This window comes from Carassius auratus, unplaced genomic scaffold (genome assembly GCF_003368295.1).
Source record: "Carassius auratus strain Wakin unplaced genomic scaffold, ASM336829v1 scaf_tig00036359, whole genome shotgun sequence".
Taxonomy (NCBI): Eukaryota; Metazoa; Chordata; class Actinopteri; order Cypriniformes; family Cyprinidae; genus Carassius; species Carassius auratus.
This window is the reverse complement of record NW_020526300.1, coordinates 83,366-109,973: the sequence shown is the minus strand read 5'-3', so window position 1 is coordinate 109,973 and position 26,608 is coordinate 83,366. Positions and strand designations below refer to the sequence as shown.

At 35.5% G+C, this 26,608-nt stretch overlaps 1 protein-coding gene across 2 annotated transcripts in view; it reads left to right on the top strand.

The window, feature by feature from the left end:
* The first annotated feature begins 1,404 nt into the window (after positions 1-1,404).
* The window catches only part of LOC113082497 (growth/differentiation factor 11-like), a 49,445-nt gene continuing 24,241 nt past the window's right edge, over positions 1,405-26,608 (top strand). For both annotated transcript variants that reach the window (XM_026254124.1, XM_026254123.1), the window contains exon 1: positions 1,405-2,135. In XM_026254124.1, coding sequence (XP_026109909.1) covers positions 1,718-2,135 — 418 coding nt within the window. In that variant the 5' untranslated portion in view covers positions 1,405-1,717. The remainder of the gene's footprint in view (positions 2,136-26,608) is intronic.

Genomic DNA, 26,608 nt, shown 5'->3' with positions numbered 1-26,608 from the left:
GAATGGCATTTAAATGCAGTTAATTAATCTGCCAACTTTATTGTCATTGTTCACAGTACAAGTACAGACAGAGAAAAAATGGGTAATAATTAAAGTTTATTTTTGATGTGTGCATTGCATTCTATGCATTTAAAAAATAAAAATGTTTTTTTTTTTTTTAATAAAGGAAACTTAGTTGTTCATTTTAAGAGACCCAGGAGTCTTATTTTCTCTTGCATAATTAATATTGCACTTTAATTAAGATAAAACACATTTTATCTGATTACTTGATTAATCAATGTAATTTTTGGTAGAATACTCGATTAAATATCCAATCGCTACAGCCCTAGTCCACAACATAAAATCATTGTTGATCGTTTTGGGGAACCGGGCCCAGATCTGCATGATTTAAATTTCTCAATTCAATAAATATTTCTTAAGTTTAATAAAGATTGCTCTTTAGACGTTCACAGACATCAGTGCTCTAAACAGCCTTTGGAAGAACTGCAAGAGACATGTCTTATTAGCAGTTTATACACATGATACTTTGTACAGAAACAAGGTAACGCTCCAATTCAGGGTTTTCCCTCTAGAGGGCGCACAAAGGTAAACCATAAAATTGTTCATACTCCTTAACGCAGGTGCAAAATAACAAAAATGTAATGCAACAATAGATAGAGCGTTTGGACCCAGTAAGTACGCATGACTACAAGCGGACAGTGGCGCTAATGCATGGCTTGCTGTTGAGCTCTTGAATAATAATTGAAATAACAAGTTCTGTGCGTTTACCAAAAGTTATTTGTTGTCAAAACGCGGGCGGTGAAAAGGGGCATCTGCTAACAGGGGATTCTGCTTGGTCTTAAAGCCTTCGCCAAACGTCTGTTCCCACATCAAACGATGATTTGTCCAAAAGGCCGGTATAGTTCTCTCTGTTTTCATTATTAAAGCTTGATATTCGTATGCTCTCTCATATTTAGGTGAGCATAAGGAAAATCCGTGTAAAAGTAGGTGATCATATTAATGACCAATTCAAAAAGGCAACTTACTAAAGAAATGCTTAGATATTTATTTAGGCTACATAATAATTTCAGAGAAAGTGATGCCTACTATATATTCTAAAAACAAGGATCTAACCGGCAAACAGCGCTCTAACATATTGATGAAATTAGACTTTAAGTAACCTATAAGATATACAAGCTGCAATGTAAAGTTACGTCCACTTATGTCTATAGCTAACTTCCATTGTGTGGTGCGGAAGGTCAGAATATAAACAAAAAATCTCTCTCTCTCTCTCTCTCTCTCTCTCTCTCTCTCTCTCTCTCTCTCTCTCTCTCTCTCTCTCTCTCTCTCTCTCTCTCTCTAGATTTAGTGACAAACCTGTGAGCCTTTTGTTGAAATAGCCAATAGAGACGGATTACGCCACTAGGCAGCAGTGATATATAAAGGGGCTTTATAGACGCATTTCTACAGTTGAAAAAGACATGCTAAATATTTTCCGACAGTAAAGCAGTTAGCTGATAAAAGGACTTAAAACACAAACTGAAATGCAAAAAAGAACGTTCTATAAAATAATTCGATTATTCCCGTCGCTTTGCCCGTTTAAAATGGAATATGTATTCTGCTAAAACGTCTTAATTTTTTTTAGATAATTTGTTGCTCGAAAAAATATTATCAAGATCAGAACCACGGTTTCTTGCAAAGCCAAGAGGAAAATCTTTGGTACTTACCATTTAACATCATGAAAAGGTATAACTTTTTATTGTGCTTAACGGTTCTTATTTCTTTGGGACTGTCCGGAAGCGATGAGCCGAGCTTCTTTCAGGCTCCACTTAGTGAGATGTCCTCGGATGCTGGAGTCTCTCTCTTTGATCTGGAGGATGTGGACTCTCATCAGTGTTCCGCGTGCGTTTGGAGAGAACAGAGTAAAGTCTTACGGCTGGAAACAATCAAATCACAAATCCTTAGCAAACTGCGCTTAAAACAAGCGCCTAACATCAGCAGAGAGGTGGTAAATCAGCTTCTTCCCAAAGCACCTCCGCTGCAGCAGCTTCTGGACCATCACGACTTCCAGGGGGACGCATCCTCTCTAGAGGATTTCATGGACGCCGATGAGTATCACGCCACTACCGAGTCTGTCATCACAATGGCTTCAGAGCGTAAGTTACAAAACTTTTTCACATTTGTTTTGTTGTTTAAGAAGTTATGCTTAAGCTTATAGTCTAGAACACTTTACATGATCACTGCACCCTTTAAAACAGTTACACTTCTTTTAAACGTTTAGTTGAAAATTTACGTTTATTTATTAAAGTGACAATTGCATCAGGTTGATCATAAATGTCAGCACTTTAATGCTACGCACGCACACACACACACACACACCGGCTATATTTATTAGCCTACAAAAAAAAAAAAAAAAAAAAAAAAAAAAACACCTATCAGCTCTCACTACCTACTTAGATTTTGAAAGCTACTTTTACTTGGTTGCGCCCGTGCCCCTTTACGTGTAATAAATTTATAAGGGCAATGTAAATAAATATGGCAGATACCCTCCATGTTGCTTCCGAGTACATTATATTATGTTAAAAATAACTAGCAGTATTTCAGATGATTAATAGAGATTGGTATTATAAATGATGAGCATTAAAGCAGTTGCCAAAGAGCCGTCTTGCACAAGCAGTCTGTTGCCGTTAGTCTTTGCGAGAAAAAGTGTCCAACACACTATTGTTTCCCTAAAGCAGCAGCAGTGCCTTACGAGTGCACTCGCTTTTAAATGTTAAGTTTATAGGCATAGGCCGTTTTTTTTTTTTTTTTTTTTCACTTTAGTGTGGACACAAAGCCCATGGAGGAGTTTGGGTCGAGGGGAGTGTGTGACCTATTCGTTGAGAATAGCCGGGGTTCAACAACATTTACACACATAATGTATTCCGCACAAGGCAGATGAAAAGCCGAGCAAATAATCCTTTTTTTTTTTTTTTCTGACCAGAGTGAACAAAGATAGGTTTGTGTTCCCCTAACTAACCTCTGCGTTGATTGTCACACAGCCCACGTTCCCACTGGCATAATGGACGCGCTTTACATTCAAGTGGCGAATCACATAAATTATCATTTAACGGCTGCAAAGCTCATGGATGGCTTTTAAAAATGGCTTTTTTGTTTTGTTTTTGTAGATTATTGTTGTAGCGGTGCAGTATGAGAATCGCATAAAAAAGTCATTTTGACCATCACATGGTTCAATGAGTGTATTTACGTATGTATTTAACATCATTTATTTATTTATTTATTTATTTATTTATTTCTATGAAATAAAAATAAATAAATAAATTTATTAAATTAAATTTAAATCTGTCAGTGGATTATGATAAACTAGACACTATAAGTGTCCTGATGACCATTTATTTCCACACAGTTCTCATTTCTTGTTTTAAATGCTAGCAGCTGTGTTTGTGTTTGACTAAAGAGCTGTTACGGTTTAATCGCAGCTCAGTCCAGTATTAGAAGTATGTGTGTATTATAAAAAAGTACTTTTATGCTCACCCACACATGCACTAGTTCACAGCACAGTATTTAAATAATTACCTCATAAAAAATGCTAATACAGTTTCCCACGCATAATGCTTTTACAGTAGTTTCACTTATTTAATGCTAACAAACTAGATTTACTTGACTGTGTCCTGACAAGAAGTGTCACTACATCATGGGATAAAAGGTACATTTTTCATGATCGAGTTGTCTTGACTAGCCAAAACAGCATTTGATGGCTCAGTGATTATCTTAAGTTTGTTTTGTACAATATTAAAACTGTTTAGTTTGAGTTTGAATATCATTTCTGCATGACTTTTAATATGCATAATTAAAGAAACAATGGATAATTTCCCTCAGTTGTTGAAAAGAACTTCAAACTGTGAAACATTTCAAGGTGATAGAGAAGTTTCATGTAATTAGTCACATTTATGTTCTTTCTAAGATACATCCCTTTTTTAAATACTAGTTTGAGTTTATTCATTGGGCTCTCATTTAATATATTCTTTTTTTTTTTGAGCTACTGATGAATCCAAGTACATTTCAATTGGAACTACTAGATAGTCTTTTAAATTCATTTCGGCTTGACTTATGAAAGGAGAAGAATGTCTTCTAAAATGTCTTTCATTTATTTTAATCGCTTAAAATAATCAACTTATCGTATCAATGAAAAATACTTATTTTGCACTATATATAATATCAATTTTAAAGGTAAAATTGATTACAATAAAAAATAAAAAATTACTCTGTTTTTTTTTACAATGTTGTTTATTTGCAGTTTTAATTTAGTTTATCTTTACTTTTACTTTTTATTTTTTATTTTTATTATTTTCATTAATCATTGTTTTTTCATTTTCCTTCTCCCATCACTGCATCCATGATCGTCTTCCATTTTGTTCTTTATCACACAAGCAGTCAGTCCTGGCTAATAAAAGCAACTGCTTGTGACATTTAATGTAATTCCACAAAAACAAAACTGTCACTTATATCACTTACCATCTTATATTTTGGTTGTTAGATTTAAAGGTGGACATTATGTTTGGACATTGCAATGGTATGTTTTGTTCTGCCTCTGTTCTGAATTTGGCTCTGTGTGTTTACGGGCTAGAATAGAAAATCAACTATAAGAACTCATTTGTCACCAGTCTATATATGTAGACCAGACCTTCCTCCCTTGTCAGTGTGCTTTCATAACAGCCTGTGGTTTTTGTTTTTTGTCAGTAATTTGTCAGTTTACACCCTCACCTCCCTCCCACACAATGACCCACCTTACTTGACTTGTTTAACTTAACCACCAAACTGTGCTAAATGCTAGGAGAAGTCAGTTGAAATACAAAATGTAGGAACTTTATTGTTATGAGAGGTCTAATTATTTGAGATATATAATTTGACATAATTTCTCTTTTTGTTCCTCAAAAATTATACTCTGCACTGCACTCCCATAGAAACACACGTTCATCAAGTCAGAGAGGAAAAGGCCTCCTATTGACAAGAAGGGTCAGAGAGTTCACATCAATGTGATATATTGGATGAGGAGCCAATTAACCTCTTCAGGTCTTTTTCTTTGGCCGCAAAAGATAACTAGTAGATTAAACACTACTACCCCCACCTAAAATGTCAAACAGGATGGGTAGGAGATTAAACAACACTACAAGCACTGCTTCCCCCTCCTAAAATGTCTCTTTCTCTCTCACACACAAAGTCACATACACACATATACACATTCACAAGCACCAACCCACTAACCACTCCCAGCTAGAAAAAAAACCCAAAGGTCTTTTATTGTGTTGACCCTATAAAAGGGTAATTTCCTGAAGGTGCAGGAACCATAAACAGAATAGAGAATGCTAAAAAGACAAGACGGTTGTCCGACCATCTAGTGATCAATGGGAAGTGTGTGTGGGAAGTTTTTTAGTATTAATTCACTGTGTGAACACCTGTGTCTTAGACTACTCTCATTCTTTTCTGTTCATCTAAGAGAGTGAAAGAGGATTAAAATAAAGGGGGAAAGCAAACTCATGTTTTTCTGTCACGTTTTGTCAACATGAAATAAAAGTGAAGTAATTAAATAACAGAAGTGTTCTAGAAATTTTTTGGCTAATAAAATTTCAATGGAACGGAAGTCCATTATAGCCTGGGTACAATTTCACTGCTCTCTTAAGAATGCCTCTTTCTTTCTCTCGTTCTCTTTCCTCTTCCCACGGTTCAATGCTTCTCCTCCCATTCTGGATCAATTCCAGACCCAGATAAGCAGGTAGGCCTAACTGAAGTCATCACATGTAACAAATAAAATTGCATCTCAAACATATAAGTATAACACTTTATGTCAAACATGTAAATATAAGTGAACAATTTAACCTGAAAATATTAAATTTCTGTTTTGTAAGGATTTTCTATAAAGTTATATATGTACTGTTGTGAGTATAATCTCAGTTCAGTCTCTTACTGTATCTATCCCTTATTTCCCTCAGTCCGACTAATTTTGTGATCATTTCATTTCTGTTGTTTTGGGATTGTTGAGGTGAAGAATATACAGTATTTGTCTGGTAATTTGCAGCCAGCAATCATAGTCCACCAAGAGTATCCATGAATTGCAAGATATTGCAGGAAAATGTATAAATATGGAGTTAAATTAAAATAATAATAATAATAATAATAATAATAATAATAATAATAATTTAAGCTGTATCTGAAATCTACATTGGAATTGTCTCACACTTTGTCTGTCACTCAGTTTGCTTGTTTTTTTTTTTTTTTCTTGGATCAAGATCATTACTTAATTTGTAAATTAATACAAAATAGTAATGTAATCAAGTGCAAAAACCCAGCTGCCTTACCCTTATCAGCCATTATGAGCCCAGGTTACTCTAGTAAAGCAATGTTTCAATCCCTCACTCCCTTTAAGCAAAGCAAATTATGTAGAGTCAGTTTCACTAGGGTCTCAAATATTTCAAATAGGGTCTTAAATATTTCTATATGCATAATATGTATATTTTGTAATAAACACAAAATATAATGTTTCAATCTTTAAATCAATGGTTTAATATTTTTTCTTGTTTTCAATATATAATATGTATTTTGCAATGTTTCAAGAGATTTAAGTTATTTCCCTCATTACATTTCCTAATTTTAATATTTTTTTGTTCCAAATCAAAGTTTATAATGAGGTTAATCATCTCTGATTGATTTGGTTCATGGCATGTATCTCGTTCTTGTAGCTAATCTGTAAATGGCGTAAAACACAGACGCTTTAAAAAACCTTATGTAAAAAATAAAATAGGAAAAATACTTCCAGAACTAAGGCCACTAAAAAAGAGGATGGGCACTGTTACACTCTATTGTGGTGCTAGAGCTTTACAGTTTGAACGATGTGTTAGAATGTAACAGCCAGTTGTTTAGCAACAAACAACCAATCATAAACTGAACAATGCTTGCCTCATTAAATGATGAACTTTCTACACTCAAAGAAGCTTCTATATATATATATATATATATAGGGTAATTCAACAATGCTGAACATATCTGTTGAGTAATATCAACAAAATATGCGCCATCACATATGGGATATACAAAGAGAAAATTAGGAGCACGGAGGTCAGAAGATGCCCACTTTTTCATTGTCAGTCATCTCATTTTCAGTGCCAAAATGAAAAATAATGTCAGCAAACATGAATATAAATTAATTCATTTCATGAATTATTTATTTGAACAGATTGCCATTTAAAATTGGGCCACAACAATGATCTGTGAGCCAAAGGGGAACTGAAAAAAAAAAATGTTATGGATCAGATGTTTGTTTTTGGAATGGAAACTGAAATCGAGAAACACATACAAATGTGACAGCTTTAAAGTTATTTAATTGCCTTAGTATTTACATTTTCCACATGTATATGTAAATGTTATAAATGATAAATCTTTGAATCTTTGTATGGCGACATATTTGGCAACATAGTAATGTTCATAGTGAAAAGCACCGTACAGACTTAAATTGACTAGACTTGGCTAAGCCTTACCCAAAAGTGAAAAGACAGGATGGTAGGTAATGGTAAGTCTCTAAAACAAGTTTTATTGCAAAACATTTTTAGTAGGTTTAGGTAATCTTTAATTTTCATATATATATATATATATATATATATATATATATATATATATATATATATATATATATATATATATATATATATATATATATATATATTTTTTTTTTTTTTTTTTTTTTTTTTTTTGACAAATCTCAATAAATTAAGGTGCAATCCTACTGTTGCACAAAATGAGAAACTATACAATAATAATAATAATAATAATAATAATAATAATAATAATAATAAGAAGAAGAAGAAGAAGAAGAAAACAGTCTTATAATAGATGTACTAGAGAAGTATAAACAATTTCTTGACAGGTATTTTTATCATTATTTTTATTATTAATATGGCATAGTTTCTCGTTTTGTGCAACAGTAAGATTGCACTTTAATCACTGTTTCTTGATTCTGGTGGCTCCATTGTCTCCCTACATACATTCATGAGAATGATCGTAAGCAATCTCATATCTGCACTTATGTGTATATATTATTATTGTGCTTGGTTAATGTATGCAATAGACACTTTTAGTACACTTTTAGTACACTAGCTAAATACCTTCATTATTTTAGGGAGCATGCGGGACATGCTTTTGTTGAGCATAGGGGGCTGTGCTGCCTAAAATATGCTAGGAGTCTTGTGCCTGGCCCTGTCCCCCAGGAGCATTCTGAATGAGGGTGTCACTTGCGGTCTGTATCCCCCATTTTCCCAACACACACCAGTCCTCTGTCCCATGTCCTCCCCCACTTCAGCTCTCCAATCTCCTGGGATAGGGGCCAAACAAAGAAGGAGCGAGGCGGTATAGGCTGGGATGATGGGGGGTGCTCTGTGGCCCCTGTCTTATTAGAAGGGTCGTGAACGTGTCAGAATGATTAATTTGCAGAGGTGCACAGGGATACCCTTGAGCCACATTTATACAAAGTCTGAGCCCTCTAGCACACACTTTACTTGATGTGTGTTTGAAATTTGCTATTAAAAAAATAAATAAAAATAAAAATAAATATTAATAATAATAATACAAGTATAATGCATGAAAATAAAATCCATAAAATGTATAACATGTTGACCAACCTAGATCACAGATTGTTTGTTTATCAAAACAACAACAACAGGTGATACAGTTCTGAAATATTGTCTACATTTTGACATTCAGTCAATTAAACATTAAGCATATCTTTAGTATTTATGCTTTTCTTTGCAATTCCACTATTTTACATCACATATACAGTAATCCAGTGACAATCTATTTGTGCAATTGGAATAGTTTTAAATTGAACAAATACACTCCATGCATTGCCCGCAGAAGTAAACCCTGTAATTAAATGTAAATAAAAGTCTAAAATCTCTGAATTGTCTCTCCTCCATCTGTCATTCAGTTTTAGTCCCTAGAGAAGTAAATGTCATCATCTGTAATGTGTTCCCATTTTTAATGGCATATTAATTTCCATCCTGTCTTTACCATCAAACAATCTGCAACAGACATATATACCAGTAAGTATACCGTTTATGAAATATCATTGGAGCTTCAGTAGATTGGAAGGATATGTAGATATATTTAATAGATTTAATAGATGTAATAGTGATCTTTAGGGCTTAACTCTAACCCCTTGACCACTGGGGTGTGTGAGAATAATCTGAAGAGACAGGCATCATGGTATGTTTGCTATAGTCTCTGTCACTCTGTTGTCAGTTTCTTAACTTGTTGCTAAGAGCTTATAGCAAGGCCTGCGAAAAGTATAGTTTTGCAAAAAGCTGCCAGAATCATTGTTTACAACAAATAAACATGTCATTGCTTTGTGGCCTTTGGGCAAATATTCATTTTGCAGTTTATAAAGCTGGGATGTTAAATGGGCTATTTATTAAGATTTTGGAGGTGCTTGTTTTTGCCATGTCTTCAAACACCTCATCCTAGGAATACAAATGTAGTTTAGTATCTGCATAATGATCTCAGTGTGTTATCAAAGGAAAGATTTAGAAATATTTGCTTAATTTTCTGTCTAAGCTCAAAATGTAAAACTTTTCAGATGCTACTACTGAGGATAGATGGCCCCCTACCCCTGAGTAATCTTTTACAGAATGTATAAATTACTCTTGATATCATTATTATTGATATAAAAAATACATATATTGTCATTCATGAAAAAAGAACTGAATTATTACTACTTGAACAAAACACTGAATCCACAATTGTTTCTTGAGTGGTGCAGCAAAATGATTGCCCACCACTCTGAGTGTGTGTTCATTACTCACTGCTGTGTGTGTGAACTTGGATGGATTAAATGCAGAGCACAAAAATAAGAGTTTGTGACATCATACTTTGTCTACAGGTCCAGTCACCTTTAGAAATATATCACTTTTGATATGGGTTCTAGTTCAAATAAAAATATTGTTGTTTATCTTTGAAGCATTGATTTTTAGATGGATGTGGAGGCTTTTTAGGTTGTGTATAATCTGGTTTCTCTGACCCAGTTAGCTGGCTTTCCATACCTCCAATGCCACTGAGAAACCTGGGGTGGCCATGGGTGAAATTACACACACATAACAAAAACAGACATTCTGACATGGAATGCATATTTAAAAGTTGAATAACTGACTGTAGCACTAATTTTCAGAGAAACAATTAAGTAAACTTAACTATGATTTCGAAATATCTGCAAACCTATTATGGTAATTTTATGCTTTAGTACAGTAAAAAAGAAAGAAAAAGAAGAAGAAGAAAAAAATCACAAATAGCACCAGTACATTATTTATCTCTAAAAAAATTAGTAAATAGTTTTTCCTAATCTAAAGTGTTACCGAAGCAGCCAGCAGAGAAGCACTTGAGAGAACTTATTCCTAAAACTGGATACTTGTAGTGTGTAGTAAATTGTTTTGTGCATCTGGGCCATTTACTTTTTTTCTCCTTTCAATATAGCAGTATATAAGAATAGCCTGATCTTAAAAAAAAAAAAAAAAAAAAAAAACAATCGAGTGAGATGTGTTTGATAACTTTATCATTAATTTGAAACAGTACTGAATTAAGTACTGGCAATATTTGAAACATCTAATCATCCTAAAAGTTATCTGCATGAATCAAGTGTTTTAATCCAGAGTCTTCAGATTACTTTAAATCATGTATAATATCATTTTATTATAATTTTAATATATTTTATAATCATTTTAATATTTTATTTTTAATATAATTGTTATTTTTTAAATATACTTATTGTAATTTTTTTTAATTGAAAACATTTAGTAATCATTCACAGTGCAGAGTGGAGAAAGTAGGTAAACCCGTGAATTTAGTAATATTGTAGATCCGCCTTTAGCAGCACAATCTCAAACAAATGTTTCATGTTTTTATCCATTTAGAACCATCAGAGTATTTTCCTGTAAAATACTCATTTTAATTAATTATTTGATGTCCAGGCCCTGAGGCAGTAAAATAGAGCTAAACCATGATGCTCCCTCCACCATGGTTTATATTTGGTATGGAGTTGGTGTGCAGTGGCCTTTTGCTTCTAAGAAAGGCACTGTTACATATAGCAGCTTTAAATAATTAAATAATCAAAGAAAGAGAAGAAGAATGAAAAAAAAAAACTGAAAAAAAACCCACCAACATTTAAAATGTTACAATGATCAAAACAAATTTCTCACCTCTTTCAAGATTGTACTTTGTGTTTTTAGAGTGATCTTTGTGGGATGTCTTCTTTTAGGGAAAGTATCAACAGTCCATTTTTCGCAATCATAGACATGGTGATCTAAAATTGATATGTCTGGTCTTTGAATAAGATTGGCTGAGCTTCATTTGAAGCCATGGCTCAAAACTCTATAAACACACACCTGTTTTCAATGTCGACATGTTGCTTGACAACCATTCTGCTAAACATTTCTAGAGACTTACATTGCTTAGTAGAAGGGTTAATACTTGTCATCAGTTAGTTGCTATATGTTTATGTAGTAACCCAGGGTTAGCTGTTTTTGGGACAAACAAACATAAATTAAAACTGAAATACAGCCTGAACGATGACAACAATAACAAACAATCACTAGACTAGTGATCATCAGATACTTGTAACAGTTTATTTTATAGATTTTATTTTAATGCCTTCCTCTCTAGAAACCATGTCTAACAAAACAAAAACAAAACAAAATACAGCTGTATGTAAACACACCTACAGCCACTTTCTCCAAAATTGTTTTATTATTTAATTATGACATAGACACAGCAATGCATCATGTTCTAATCTAGATCATGTTTTTAGTGTGTTCCAGTACAATGTACAATATATATTTCAGACCTAGTGGAGCAATAGTAAACAATAATATAGTAAGTAATATTAAATGTATAAGGTTGTGTAAGCTTATTACTTAGACGCATATCCATATAAATAATTATTATTTATAGTTTATAGTTTTCAATGGCTAGGACCTGCAGTTCCTAAAAGGAATTAAGTTTTACTACTAGACTAAAAACAGTTAAAGGGGTCATATGATGTTGCTAAAAATACCAAATACACTAAAACTGTAATGCAATGTGTTTATGAGGTTTAAGGTTAAAAAAACACATTATTTTTCACATAATGTACATTATTGTTGCAGATTTTTACAAAGCTTATCACGCTGAAAAGCAAGGTGTTGCATAATTGGGCAGCTATCCAGTGCATTGTGATTGGAAGAATGTCCTCTTCTGGAAGGCCCTAAAAAGTATTTTTGCTTTCACAACAAAATATACAACTTCTCCACAACATGGTGTTGGCAACAGTGAGAATAAATGTTACACCGCCTTTCTTTGTGTGAACATTTGGGCGGCGTTTTGCAAATCTTCCCTAATGATGTCTTTCTTGAAAGAAAAGTTTAGTCAGTAACCAGGATTCGTGTGCTTTTATTTAAAAGGCAGAATACCTGTGTGACCCACAGTTCCATGCTCATTTACAATTGGTTAAGTTTTATCTGGAATGCATCACCTGCTAAAGTGTTTGAATTTTGCAGTCAGATGGATTGCAAGCTTGAATAAAATCTTCAATGACTCTTGAATGCTTTTCAGATGACTTCTACACATGTAATTTTGAATAGCTATCAGATCAGTGAAAACGCATGATGTGCCCATAGTGTAAACAGACCAATAGTTATTGAATAAATTTAAAATTACCTTACAGTACACTGTAAAACCGAACAGTGAAATTAATCAAATGAAATTAGTTAATTGCACTCAAATAATAACGAAAGTTAATTGGACTTAATTTAAATAAGTTCTGTTAACTCAAAAATTTGTTGTAGTGAGGTGAACTTAAAATGATTGTGTTTTATAGTTCCCAGCATGCTTTGTATCAGAAAACAAGGAAAATAAATTTAGAAATTAAGTGTTATTTTGTGTGTTTTTACACAAGATTAACATAGAGGGACATAAGTTAATACATAAAAGTTGTGTTATATTAGATTTTACAAAGGTTTATGTTATGTTGGATTTGTAGTGTTACCGTTGTGGTGAAGAGTAGAGCCTGTGGTTAGACTGAGGATGGACAGCAAAAGCCTAATTTTGAGTGTATTTCCCACATTATAGGAGTTGAAAAATAGATAAAATTATGATTTAATTACTCCCTAATTATAAGTTCAGAAATATAATTGTTTAAGATAACTCAGATAATTTAAGGCAACTGGAACTAAATTTTTTAAGTTTATGTAAACTTAAAACATTTAAAAACATCACTTAAATGTTTCTCTGTAATCTGTTACAAAATATTTTTTGAGTTCTGTGAACTTATCAGGGTTTACAGTGTATGAAAAATTTTCATATTGGAAGCTTAATGTACCTTTTTAAATAATAATAATAAAAAAATGATGTATGTATGTAAACATGGAGGGTTTCATGTTTTGCACTACAGTAAGTGCTGTAATAATTAAAAAAAATAAGTGATTCGTTTTTATACATATGCTTACATGCAAACATACTTTTAAAAACTCAACTGAACAATTCATTCTCTAAATAGTAGATTTGTCAGTTTCAAAACACTATCCATTGATGACACCTGCTGGTCAAAACTGTGTAAATGCAATGAGAACTCGGCCTAAATATGTACTAGGGCTGTATGGAGTATTGAGACATGTAATATATATATATATATATATATATATATATATATATATATATATATATATATATATATATATATATATATATATAAACAAAATAAAAACATTTATTGAAAAAGATACAAGAATCACTGTACATAGGACAATGACACCTTAGTCCCAGTTGGCACATTGGGAACACATTTAAAACACTTATCCTTGGTTAGAACCGTCATCAGCTGCTTTGTCAAATTTTCCTGACTCTTATCTACGGTCTAAAATGTCTTCCCTTTCAAGTGTGATCTTCTTCAATAAATGTCTCTATTTTTTCATATTACATGGCTGGATGCTTTCTGTACAACTATTTGTGCACCTTTAACAAACCAAACATTTTCATGAAAATGTAATTATTACTATTAAAACTGAACTTATTAATTGTATTATAAATTATAATATCAGCCCGAGATTAGTTAAAACTATATATTATGCATTAGTTTATGGATTTATGCATTGAACCATCAAAATTTTTAAATGTTTCAAAACATGCCACCTTTTTTATTTAGAGCAATTATATTAATACCTTGTATAGTTTATCACTAAACCATCCCGGTGTTAAAACATTCCAAACAATTAAAATTTTTATTAAAATCACAAGACATTTCGGTGTATATCCAAACACCTTCACCAGGAACTAACTCTGGCAAATATATCCACAAAAGTGACACAATCAACAGACCTATAGAGGTCATATAACTACTAGATTGAATGTGTGACACATGTCAGAGTAGATGGTGTTACTGCTCATGATGGTGCCGCTCCTACTCTCCAGACGGAGCACCCCGATCTCTCCTTGCAGCATCATTGCAGTGTTTCCAGCACAGCATCAAAGGCATGGGACAGGTGATGTCTCAAACCCGCTTCCCAAGGTCAAGGTCAAGTCAAGTGAATTTACCTTTATTTATACAGTGCTTTTAACAAAACGGATTGTGTCAAAGTACTTTACAGTATTAGATTGGGAAAATAGTGCGTACACTCAATTTTCAGTTCAAGGCTTTTATTATATGCATGGGGGAAAAGCTGACTTGACTGTTAGCTCAGCTTAAATACAGATCTTCAGCCAAACATATTTTGCAAATTGAAAATGATTCTGGGGAATTATATTTATTCCCTAACAATAATGTTTTTACAAATTTCCTTTCTCTCTTTATGAAAACTCCTCGCTGGTCAGTGTTTTTGTTGTTGTTGTTTTTTTTTTCTTTTTGTTTTTTTGCTAAAATAAATGCCCCTACTATTTCATTTAAACAAAAGCAGGACTTATAGCAAACCCTTCAGCTTAAAAATCAATTTCTAAGGCTATCTTAGCATTTCAGGCCAGCAAGTCCACAGGGCCTACAATTTGCCTATTTAATTTTATAAGACATTTTCTGCAAAATTTTCTCCTTATTGTATTGTTTGAACACCGTCTCTAAAGGCACTTTGCCAAATTCCCTTACTGAAGCTTTGAATAGACTTTTACTGAAAATGAACAAAAATCAAACAAAAAAAAATATTTCAGGTCATCTGTAGTTATTATGGGGTTAGATTTTACTTTGTAAGATTTGTAGGTGTTAAACGAATGAAATAAAGATATGTTTCGATATAATGGTGTATTTACATAGTTAAGTATTTGTGTGTCTTAAAGGACTTTGTGTAAGCTATTTAATTTAGGATTCTGTTAAAGAGTTTTTCTATGATCTCGGTTAGGTGTTGGACCATAATAATTGAGACACTATGTTTAACATGAAACAAGGGATGATTTATGAAATACCTGTATGCCTACTGTCATTATAGTTAATGATGAAGCATTCATAAATTGAGTTTGTATTAAATTAACAATGTTTTAATAAAATTGTATTGTCCGTTTTAAGCAGGTTTTACCCACTGCAGTGAAAAGTTGTAACAATATGCAGCTTGACCTCTCTTATGAGGGTAGGTTTGAATTCAGAAAAACAATCTGCCTAACTTTGTTAGGACTCAGTCTGTTTTATCCTTCTGAAATAATCTGACCCGTTTTCGGAAAAACTCTCTCTGATGGCACAGATGTAGCAACTATGCAAAGCCTCCTTTTCATGACAGCTGTCAACCCTTCATATACTGCTTGTCTTGCTTTCCACCAAGCTAGTGGGTCTTCTGTTCTTGAAATCAAGGTCTCTGCAAGATACCCTCTCATTTCGGCCATTGCAGTGGATGCTGGGTTTCTGATGCTGACTGCATCAGCCACTCTTTCATCAAAATCCTCCCAGATTGAAGACTGCTGTTCAGAAGGGACTGGAGGAGATGTGTGCTCAGCTTGAGTTTGCTCACCTGTACTGGACCAAACCCTTGCAGCAGCTGCACTTATGCATTTGGCTGCGTCATCTGCTGCAACAGCATCGTGAAAGTCAATTGCTGGACAATTTTTTTTTTTTTTTTGCAATCCTCTTGCCATCAAAATGTTTTAATAAAAAGACAAAATAACTTAATTAGACCAAATATGTATATGAAAAGGAAATAAGCATAAACCAGGTGGGTTGAAATATGTCAAACACTTAAAGTATTTCACCAGTGGAAGCAGTTATATGTTCAATTAATTTACACATACCTTTCAGCACTGATTTCAACAGTGAAGAGCTTCAAAATCTCACACACATCTTTGATTATGTCCCACTCTTCAAGTGTCAGGGTTGGAAGGCTGGGGTTGATCAATGCAAGTGTTGTAATGATTGCCTCCTTCTGCAGCCAAAATCTTTTCAGCATGTAATAAGTGGAGTTCCACCTTGTTATTACACCCTGCTTAAGCTTCAGCTCTTCAAGGCCCATTTGTTTTTGTGTTGCTTTTAATCACTCTCTTGCAACATTGTTTCTGTGGACATATTCAGCAACATTCTTCACTTTTGCCAGTATCCCCCGAATGGGTTTCAATTAAGTTTAAAGTGTTGGCAAAGCATGGCCAGTGCTTCCATTCAGCTTTCCGGATAGCTGCTTTTATGTTGCTGGTATTGTCAGTCACACACAAACTTTGTTTGCAATTCCCCACTCATGACAGATCTTTTTAAGTTCAGCTGCCAGTTTGTCAGCAGTATGCCTCACTGTAAATGAGAAGCAGTCCAGAAGAAATGATGAAAGTGTGAAACTTTCATCAATGAAATGACAAGTGACTGCCATAAAACTAGTAGTTTTCCTTGATGTCCAGCAATCAGTGGTCAGACACATAGCTGAAGGTTTGCTGATTTTCACCATCACCTCTTCTTTAATTTTGCTGTAGAGCTGTGGTACCAGAGTGTTAGATATGGTCTTTCGGTTTGGTAAAACGTACTGTATGATGGATCAACTGCCTTCAATAATCTAAATCCTGTGTCATTAACAATTGAAAAAGGTTGTAAATCCAGTGCAATCATTTTGACCAACTCCTCATCAACTTTGCTTTGTCTGACAGGACCAGTTGGTGTTCTCACAAAGCTTGTTATTTGACTCTGTCTTGTCCTTTGGACACTGGTGCCAGTTCTATATATGGATGCAGAATAATTAGAAGCAGTATCAGAAGAGACTGCAGCTGTAGAAGCAGTACCTGAGGCTGATGTTGATTCTGTTGACTCCTCTTGTCTCACTTGCACAAGCAATGCAGTTGGATGCTTTGTTTGCAAGTGTCTTCTATAATTTGATGTTGATCCTCCTTGGCCTGACAAAATAATGCTACAAAGCTTGCATTTTGCTTTCTGGGGTCAAGCCTCATCAAAGTGAAGCCAAATATTGCTTCTTTTTCTGGAGGTCATTTTGTGTTGATGCTCTTTGTACCTCTCAGCCTTGGTTGTTGTTTGTAACCTTTGCGATGCCTTTTGGATTGCCCTCGCTCTCACAGTTCTCAAATCTCAACCTCATTCTCGAGTAGAGTCGTTTGCATTGGTTTTCGGATCACCAGTACACTGAACTGAGAACCGCTTCTTTCGGACATGTCGGATTTGAGAACCGATGAGCTGATGATACTGCGCATGCGTAATTCAGCGAAAGCATGTTTGATATGAACTACCAAACCGAACAGTAATGTCATAGCACAGCAGCTGCAGCACCGCCCACCACAGGTGTCTGAACTCTATACCAGACAACTGATGCCATCGTGAGCGCAGTTGAAACAAGGATAATGGGCTAATCCAGCAAAACTTAAATTTACTTAATTACAAATAAACTGTAATGGGTTATACCGTACATAAGTGGAGCATAGTTTATGCACTGATGAAGACTAATTTATTGATGTCATAACTGTAAAGCATCCTAGTTTGCAGATCACTACCTGTATATGTGTTAATGCTTTAGGTACAAAAACCCAAATAGTAAGAAATTTATCAGATTATAATGATGTTTTAATTGACAGATGTTATGATCAGAAAAGGAAAAGAACCGAACTTCCCATCACTAGTTTCTTCTATTGTCCCTTAAATTATTGTCCCTTTAATTTCATTTTTGCTCAGAGTCACTTGAATATCTATTTCTGAATTTCTAAGAGCTTGCTTAGCTAGCTTATCAACCACTTTATTAGCCTCCACTCCCACATAAGCAGGAACCCACAAAAATGTTATCAAGCTTACTTATTTATTCTTAACAAACTTACAAGAATCTCATATATAATGTCTTGCCTTGATGATTTTAGTCCACTTGTAAGACTAGGTAATGGTGCGTACGAATCAGAACAGATTACAACTAAGCTTGGTTTTACCTCCTCTATCCACTGGAGGGCTACCACCACAGCAATTAATTCTGTTGCATACATTCATACATAACCGTTATTCTCTTCTTAATACTAGTTTGAAATTGTGGAATATGCAGCAGCAGTTCTACCAGAGATAGGGTCTTTAGAACCATCACTGTAAATATTTGTAACCATGACGAATAAATCTGATCCAAATACTGCTGCATAGTAATGTTCTTAGGGGTAGCTTTCTCATTTTTATTTGTATTTCTATTTGAATGAAGTACAATGGGCATAGAGAAAACCATGGTGGAATTCTGGATACTATCACAGTTGGACTAACATCACAATCAGCAATACCAGCTACTTCTGCTTCCCTTTTAGCAATCCACCCAAAGCTTTTAATGTTTTTATTTACATGATCCCAGCATTCTTCAATCAAGTCAAGTCAAGTCACCTTTATTTATATAACATTGCGTCAAAGGAAAACAGTGTGTTAATAATGCAAAATGACAGATAAAGGCAGTTCATCACAGAAAATTAAGTGATGTCATCTCTGTTCAGTTCAAATAGTGTCTGTGCATTCATTTGCAATCAAGTCAACTATATATTCTATAGATATTCATCTATACAACACTGTAGATGAAGTGACCCCAACAAAGCAAGCCAGAGGCGACAGTGGCAAGGAACCAAAACTCCATCAGTGACAGAATGGAGAAAAAAAACCTTGGGAGAAACCAGGCTCAGTTGGGGGGCCAGTTCTCCTCTGACCAGACGAAACCAGCAGTTCAATTTAAGGCTGCAGCAAAGTCAGATTGTGCAGAAGAATCATCTGTTTCCTGTGGTCGTCTGAGACGAGGTCTTTACAGGGATCTCTATCTTGGGCTCTAGTTGTCCTGGTCTCCGCTGTCTTTCAGGGCTGTAGAGGTCCTTTCTAGGTGCTGATCCACCCTCTGGTCTGGATACGTACTGGATCCGGGTGACTGCAGTAACCCTCTGATCTGGATACAGACTGGATCTGGTGGCTACGGTGACCTCGGAATTAGAGAGAAACAGACTAAGGGGGAAGTCGTGGCCTTATGGTTAGAGGGTTGGACTCCCAATCGAAGGGTTGTGAGTTCTAGTCTCGGGCTGGACAGAATTGTGGGTGGGGGTAGTGCATGAACAGCTCTCTCTCCACCTTCAATACCACGACTTAGGTGCCCTTGAGCAAGGCATCGAACCCCCAACTGCTCCCTGGGTGCCGCAGCATAAATGGCTGCCCACTGCCCACTGCTCCGGGTGTGTGCTCACAGTGTGTGTGTGTGCGTGTGCGTGTGTGTGTGTGTGTTCACTGCTCTGTGTGTGTGCGTTTCGGATGGGTTAAATGCAGAGCACAAATTCTGAGTATGGGTGACTATACTTGGCTGAATGTCACTTTACTCACTTCACTCACTCACTAATATTAGCGTAGATGCCATTCTTCTAATGATGTAGCAAGTAGATCGGGTGGTATGTGAAGTGTTCCCGGTTCCGGTTTACCTAATTAAAGGCAGCCTAAAAATCCTTTAACGGATTTGGATATTAAAAGCATATTAGTACGTTATGTGTAAGCCAAGTTAAAGAGATGGGTCTTTAATCTAGATTTAATCTGCAAGAGTGTGTCTGTCTCCCGAACAATGTTAGGTAGGATATTCCAGAGTTTAGGCTCCAAATAGGAAAAGGACCTGCCGCCCGCAGTTGATTTTGATATTCTAGGTATTATCAAATTGCCTAAGATTTTAGAATGCAGTGGATGAGGAGGATTATAATAGAACAGGAGCTCATTCAAATACTGAGATACTAAAACATTTAGGGCTTTATAAGTAATAAGCAATATTTTAAAATCTATAGGATGTTTGATAGGGAGCCAGTGCAGTGTTAACAGGACCGGGCTTATATGGTCATACTTCCTGATCTAGTAAGAACTCTTGCTGCTGTATTTTGGACTAGCTGTAATTGGTTTACTAAGCATGCAGAACAACCAACCAATAAAGCATTACAATAATCTACCTTTCAGGGTCATAAATGCATGAATTAACATTTATGCATTTGACATTGAGAGCATAGGCCGTAATTTAGATATATATTTTGAGATGGAAAAATGCAGTTTTACAAATGTTGGAAACGTGGATTTCTAAGGAAATATTGCTATTAAAAAGCACACCTAGGTTCCTAACTGATGATGAAGAATTGACAGAGTAGCCATCAAGACAGTGTTCTATGTTAATACATGCAAAGTTTTTAGGTCCTATAATTAACAGAATTCTGATTTGCTTTTGTATAAGCTTCAGAATTTAGCATTAAGAAATTACTTGTCATCCAGTTTTTTTATATTGACTATGCATTCCATTAGTTTTTTCAAATTGGTGTGTTTCACTGGGACGCGAAGAAATATAGAGCTGAGTATCATCAGCATAACAGTGAAAGCTAATCCAATTTGCTTTCCAAATCCAAAAGAATGTTGTTGTCAATTTTGTCAAAGGCAGCACTAAGATCCAATAGAACTAATAGAGAGATATAACCACGATCAGATGATAAAAGCAGGTCATTTGTAACTCTAAGGAGTGTATAAGTATAGTGTATTTGTCAAGATCTTGGTGGGGTCTTAGGATTTTTGTTGCCCTGGAGATCTTCCCTTTATCATGCCCTTTTGTTTGCTGTCTTGTGTAAGTCTGTAAGCGTTGTTTGAAGCTCTAATCTTCTCCTTGCTTTTCGAGTTTTCGAGTAACTCTAAGTAAGTCTAAATCCTGACTGGAAATCCTCACAGATAACATTTTTCTATAAGAAGGAATATAATTGTGAGGATATTACCTTTTCTAGTATCTTGGACAGAAAAGGGAGATTCAAGATCGGTCTATAATTACTAGTTATTTGGGGTCGAGTTGTGGTTTTTTGATGAGAGGCTTAATAACAGCCAGTTTGGAGGTTTTGGGGACATATCCTAATGATAATGAAGAATTAATAATAGTCAGAAGTGGATCTATGACTTCTGGAAGCACCTCTTTTAGGAGCTTAGATGGTATAGGGTCTAACATACATGTTGTTGGTTTAGATGATTTAACAAGTTTATACAATTCTTCCTCTCCTATAGTAGAGAATAAGAATATTTACTGAATAAGACTCTTTATGTTATTTTAAATTAACCCAATAATTCATTCTCATTTTATACCCAAGAAAGGTTTAAAGGAGCTTCCCCAACTTCTACCTGCATGGGTGATGTTTTAAATGCAACGCAACATATTCGTAGAGCTTGATTCTGCATTGTTTCAATCTTTTTCAGAGTAGTTTCAGATGAAAATCCATAAATAATACTTCCATAATCTAAACTTGGTCTGATTAATGTACAATTATTTATTTTCAAAGACAATCTATAAGCTCCCCATTCTACCCCAGATAAACATCTTAAAATATTTAATCCAGTTTTAAATTTATTGATCAGCTTTTAGCATGAGTTACAAATGTCAATCTAGATTCCATCCATACATCAATATATTTAACTACTGAGACTTGCTCCAGCTCCTGGTTGTACAACTTTAACTTAATCTCTGGTACCTTTTTCCCTTTTGTAAAACAAATAACTTGCATTTTAGCCACAGATAATATGAAACTCCAATTATTTGCCCATACCTCCACACTATCTACAGCTTTTTGTAATCTTTGGGACACGCATGCACCTCTTTTCCATATTGCTTCGTCTTCTGTAAATAATGTCCTTCCAATGTCACTCTTAAAATGACTAAAAATATCATTAATCATAATATTAATAAATACTGGGCCACATACACTTCCTTTGTGAAGTTCCATTATCCATCATGTAAGCCTCAGAAGACTCTGGAAGGAAATCCATAATCTAGTTGTATAACATTCCTCCAATTCCCATGCATTTAAGTTTTGATGATGCTAAGAAGAAGTGGGGAATGATGGGATTTGTTGTCTTCTGCCCAACCGCTGGCGGCCATCAACCAGACGGAAAGTTAAAATCGTGGATCAGACGCGATCAGACTATGGATCAGGTGCGTCCTTCCGCGGATACGAATCAAAACAACTCCCCTGTCGAGTAAAACACAAGCGAGATCGGCATCTCTTTATAGTTGAAGTTTGTCATGAAGCTATTTCCGCATTTTCCCACAACACTGTTGTCATGTGGTTTCAACGTCAGTAAAGGCGGTAACAAAGGGTAACTAACACCACCGTGTCACTGTTTAGAATGGGAATTTTCTCATGATTTACAAGTAGTTGAAAACATTAGCGATATTGTTTGTAATCAGCTGGAAAAACAATATAAAACTAGCTTAGTAGTTTTTTTATATTATACTGCAAATATCTTACAAATTGTACCTTTTACTTTGAAACAGATCCTTGTGCAAATATGCCCCAAGGACAGGTTTCTGTCTGTCAATTTGAAAGATGCTTTCTTTGCCCTCGTCACAGAGTGTTCTTCAGATTGACATTCAAGGAGTGGCCTATCAGTACACAGGCCTACCATTTAGACTGTCCCTGATCCCCTTACACTTTTACAAAGTGCACAGATGTACATCTGGCTGGTACTAGCTGGATCAGAATGAGAACTCACGGGTCAGGGTCAGGTGTCCTTTTTGGGAACAGTTATAGACACAAAGACCTGTTCATGTCTTGGTCTGATTGGACAACATGACTGTGGTAGCCTATATTAATCAACAAGTTGGGCTCAGATCACGTTCCCTTTACAGTATGACTCAGCTTCTCCTGTTTTGGGCACAGAGAAAACAATCTCGTCTCAATACGAGAGGTTCATGTGTCGGGTTAACTGAACCAGGCAGTGGATATGTTGTCTATAGGCAATGTTGCTCCAGGGGAATGGAGTCTACATCCTCAGTCAGTTCAGAATATTTGGACAATCTTTGGATAAGGCAGACGTGGACCTCTTTGCCTCCATATACAAATGCCACTAGGCAATTCAGGGAAATGAAAAACTCTCTCCTCCCAATTTTGTTCCCAGAGATGATCCAGCTGCTATCTGCAGCCCACATGGTCAATACCAGCGATGAGAGACCTTCTTGTCTGGCCCCTCTATGGGATTGTGAGACATGAGAGTCACTACCAACATTTTTGAGGCTATACCTCCATCTATAAGACGTCTTTATGCCCTTAAGTGGTCAGTCTTCAGTGACTGGTGTTATGCGTGAAGACAGGACCCGAATTCTTGTGACTTGTCCCACATGTTATTCTTCCTTCCCGGAGTTGTTGGATAGGGGCTGCACCCACTCCACACTAGTCTATGTCATAGCCATCACGGACAATAAGCTGAAACCACTTGGTTGTTAAGTTCCTCAGAGGTCCTCGGAGATTGAACCCTCCTTGCCCAAAGACTGCTGTCTATAGTCCTACGGGCACTCAGGGGTCTTCCCTTTGAACCCCTTCAAACAGGTGGCTTATGGATCATGTTGCTCAAAACCGTTCTACTTTTGGCCTTAGCATCGGTCAAGCGGGTGGGTGACTTGTAAGGGGCTGTCTGTCAGTGTTTCCTGTCTTGAGTTTGTACCCAAAAATTGTAAAATCATTCTTCAACGTTGCAGCAGTTACGAACCTAAGGTGCTCTCAACTCCATTCTGAGCCCAGGTGATTTCCATGTTAGCCCTCCCTGTGTTGTATGGCGAGCTGAATGCCAGTTTATTGTGCCCTGTTCGGCAACTCAGAGTTTACGTTCAGCACTCTAACTTGTTCAGACAAATGAAGCAGTTCTCTCTTTGTGTGCTTTGGAGGCCTCTCTAAAGGGCTGGTTGTTACAAAGTGTGGAGAGTGGGGTGGGGCAGAGAGCCGTAGGAATGGAACGAGGTCAGCGGAGTGATTCCCACAGAAGAGATTGGAAGGATACAAAAGAGGAGCTATGACAGTGAAGGAAGAGAGAGGACCAGGCCTGGATTTTATCTTGTGTTTGGTTTTTGTTTGTGCACGGCAATCGATTTGAATGGCCGGTTACTGCCTCATTCTTCCCATGATTATGAAGTTTGTACTGTGTTACACAAAGTAAAGACTATCTGAATACTAGATGCTATAGCCCTGGATTACACCTCAGCTAGCTTGCAATGCCCTATAGGTGTCAGGGACCATTCCACCAGAGAAATGGCTTCCTCCTGGGCATGGTCCAGTGAGATCTCTATCATAGAGATTTGTGCAGCTGCCGGTAGTCGGTCGCCATCTACCTTAATTCGATTTTTATCAGTTGGACAATCTTTTCCTGCAAGCCGCTGATCTTATCTGATTAATAGCTACCCATTTCACTCCTCATGTGGAAGGGCTATCTATGTCAAGTAGACCGCATCCAGTAATACCATGCTATGAGCAGATGCAGAACTATGGCTGCTTCTACGAGCTCAACCCAGGAACACTCAGCAAGGTACAGCTAAAGGAGAGACCCAAGTATATTCTGAGTTACCTTTCAAAAGAGAACGCCCTGGAAAATATCATCAAGAAACGCTCTGGTTACTAACGTAGAGTCGGTTCCTTGAGATACGGTAAAGAGTGTTGCATAACTAGCCGTGCTGCATGCGAATTGATGTCTTCAACTGAGTGATTTTTAATGAGATGACACTCTTATAAAGGTGAGAAGCCCACCCATTTTGCCAGGCTAGAGTGCCATTGGTTTGTGCAGCTGCACAAATGTGAACAAATCATTTTTCCCCATAGTCATCTAGACTACACAATGCTCGTTCCCTTGTGTCAGGGAACCAATGTTACATTAGTAAACAGTCTTTGATGGTATCTCTCAAGGATAACGTATAGCGTGAAAAGTAATAGTCTTTGGACTGAGCCTTGTGGTACTAAAAAGCACAAGTGCTGAAGGAGAGTTATGTGAAGTAGATGCAATTCCTATGTATCCATCACGAAACTGGCAGTATTTATGAGGCTCTGACTTGTTTTGTTTTTTGTTTTTTTAGCCCGTTCGTCTTCTGTCAGAGGAGATTGTCTTCTTTTAAGAAGCCACCTGTCCATTTTATTGCAAACTTACTTTAATTCACACATAGACACTACTCCTGATGCCAGATATGGTTCCCAATAAATAACTCTAATAAATTGAAATGCATTTAAAATTTATGACTTCATTTTTAATGCATCTTTGTGTAGTCCTAATTTCATTTTAAAATACAATAATCTATTTTCATCATTTATTCCTAAATGTCAGTTTCTGTCTTGAGACAGATTAATTATGAATCATGTAACAGAAGCTCTTAACCTCATTTGCACAAAACAGTAATATTAATAGAGACACACAGGGAAATACAAACACGGATCTTTCAACAAATGCAAAACTACAATAATGTTGTTAAATTATACAGACACAGCTATAAATAAGGTCACTAAATAAAGTGAATCTCTGTGTCAAAGGAATGTCTCCTCTGATAGTCGCAAACCTTATCAGATCATAAAGAGCTGTTCTAAACATGAGGAGAATGTAAATATTGCACATTTAAGCTTGTGTTTAAATCCCAACTGTTGCAAATAGTCATTGACTTCTCTTATAAAACAGCCAAAAAAAATAAAATAAAATAAAATGATGTAAACTCCAAAAATAGTTAAGTTCAAAAGTATTGTTGAGTGTTAAACAAGATTAGCTGATAGGGTAACAATTAATTAAATTATAAGCTGTCTCCTCTAAAAAGTTGTTTGTTCAGTGTAGTGAAGCCTCTTCTTCACTGAAATCCATCAAAAGCAAATTGTGCACCATGGCCTTTGAAAGATACAAAGACAAACACTTATAAAACTCACTTGAATTTAAATAAAATATATCATAAATAAGGTTATTAGTAAAAATATATATAATTGTTAGAAAAACAATATAAAAAAAATTATATTATTACTATAATTCAAAGGTTACGCAGTAGGCCAATTCCAGGTCCTTGTGAGATAATTTTATTTTAAATTGATGAATAAAATCATTTAAAATAAATACCCTTCTCTGTATCAGCTTTATATTCTCACCTTTATTTATATAGCACTTTTTACAATACAGATAGCGTCAAAGCAACTGTACAGTATCAAACATGAAAATAGTGTGTCAATGCAAAAAGATAATAGAAAACATAACATTTTCAGTTAAAGACAGTTCATCATTGAATTCAGTGATGTCAGTGTAGTGCTCAGCTCAGTTTAAATGGTATCTGTGAAATCAAGTCAACGATATCGCTGGAAATGAAGTGTCATCAACATAAGCCAGGGTTATGGCATCCACAATCCAGTGGGCCATCCTCTGCTTAGAGACGGCACTCCCCTTCTGCTG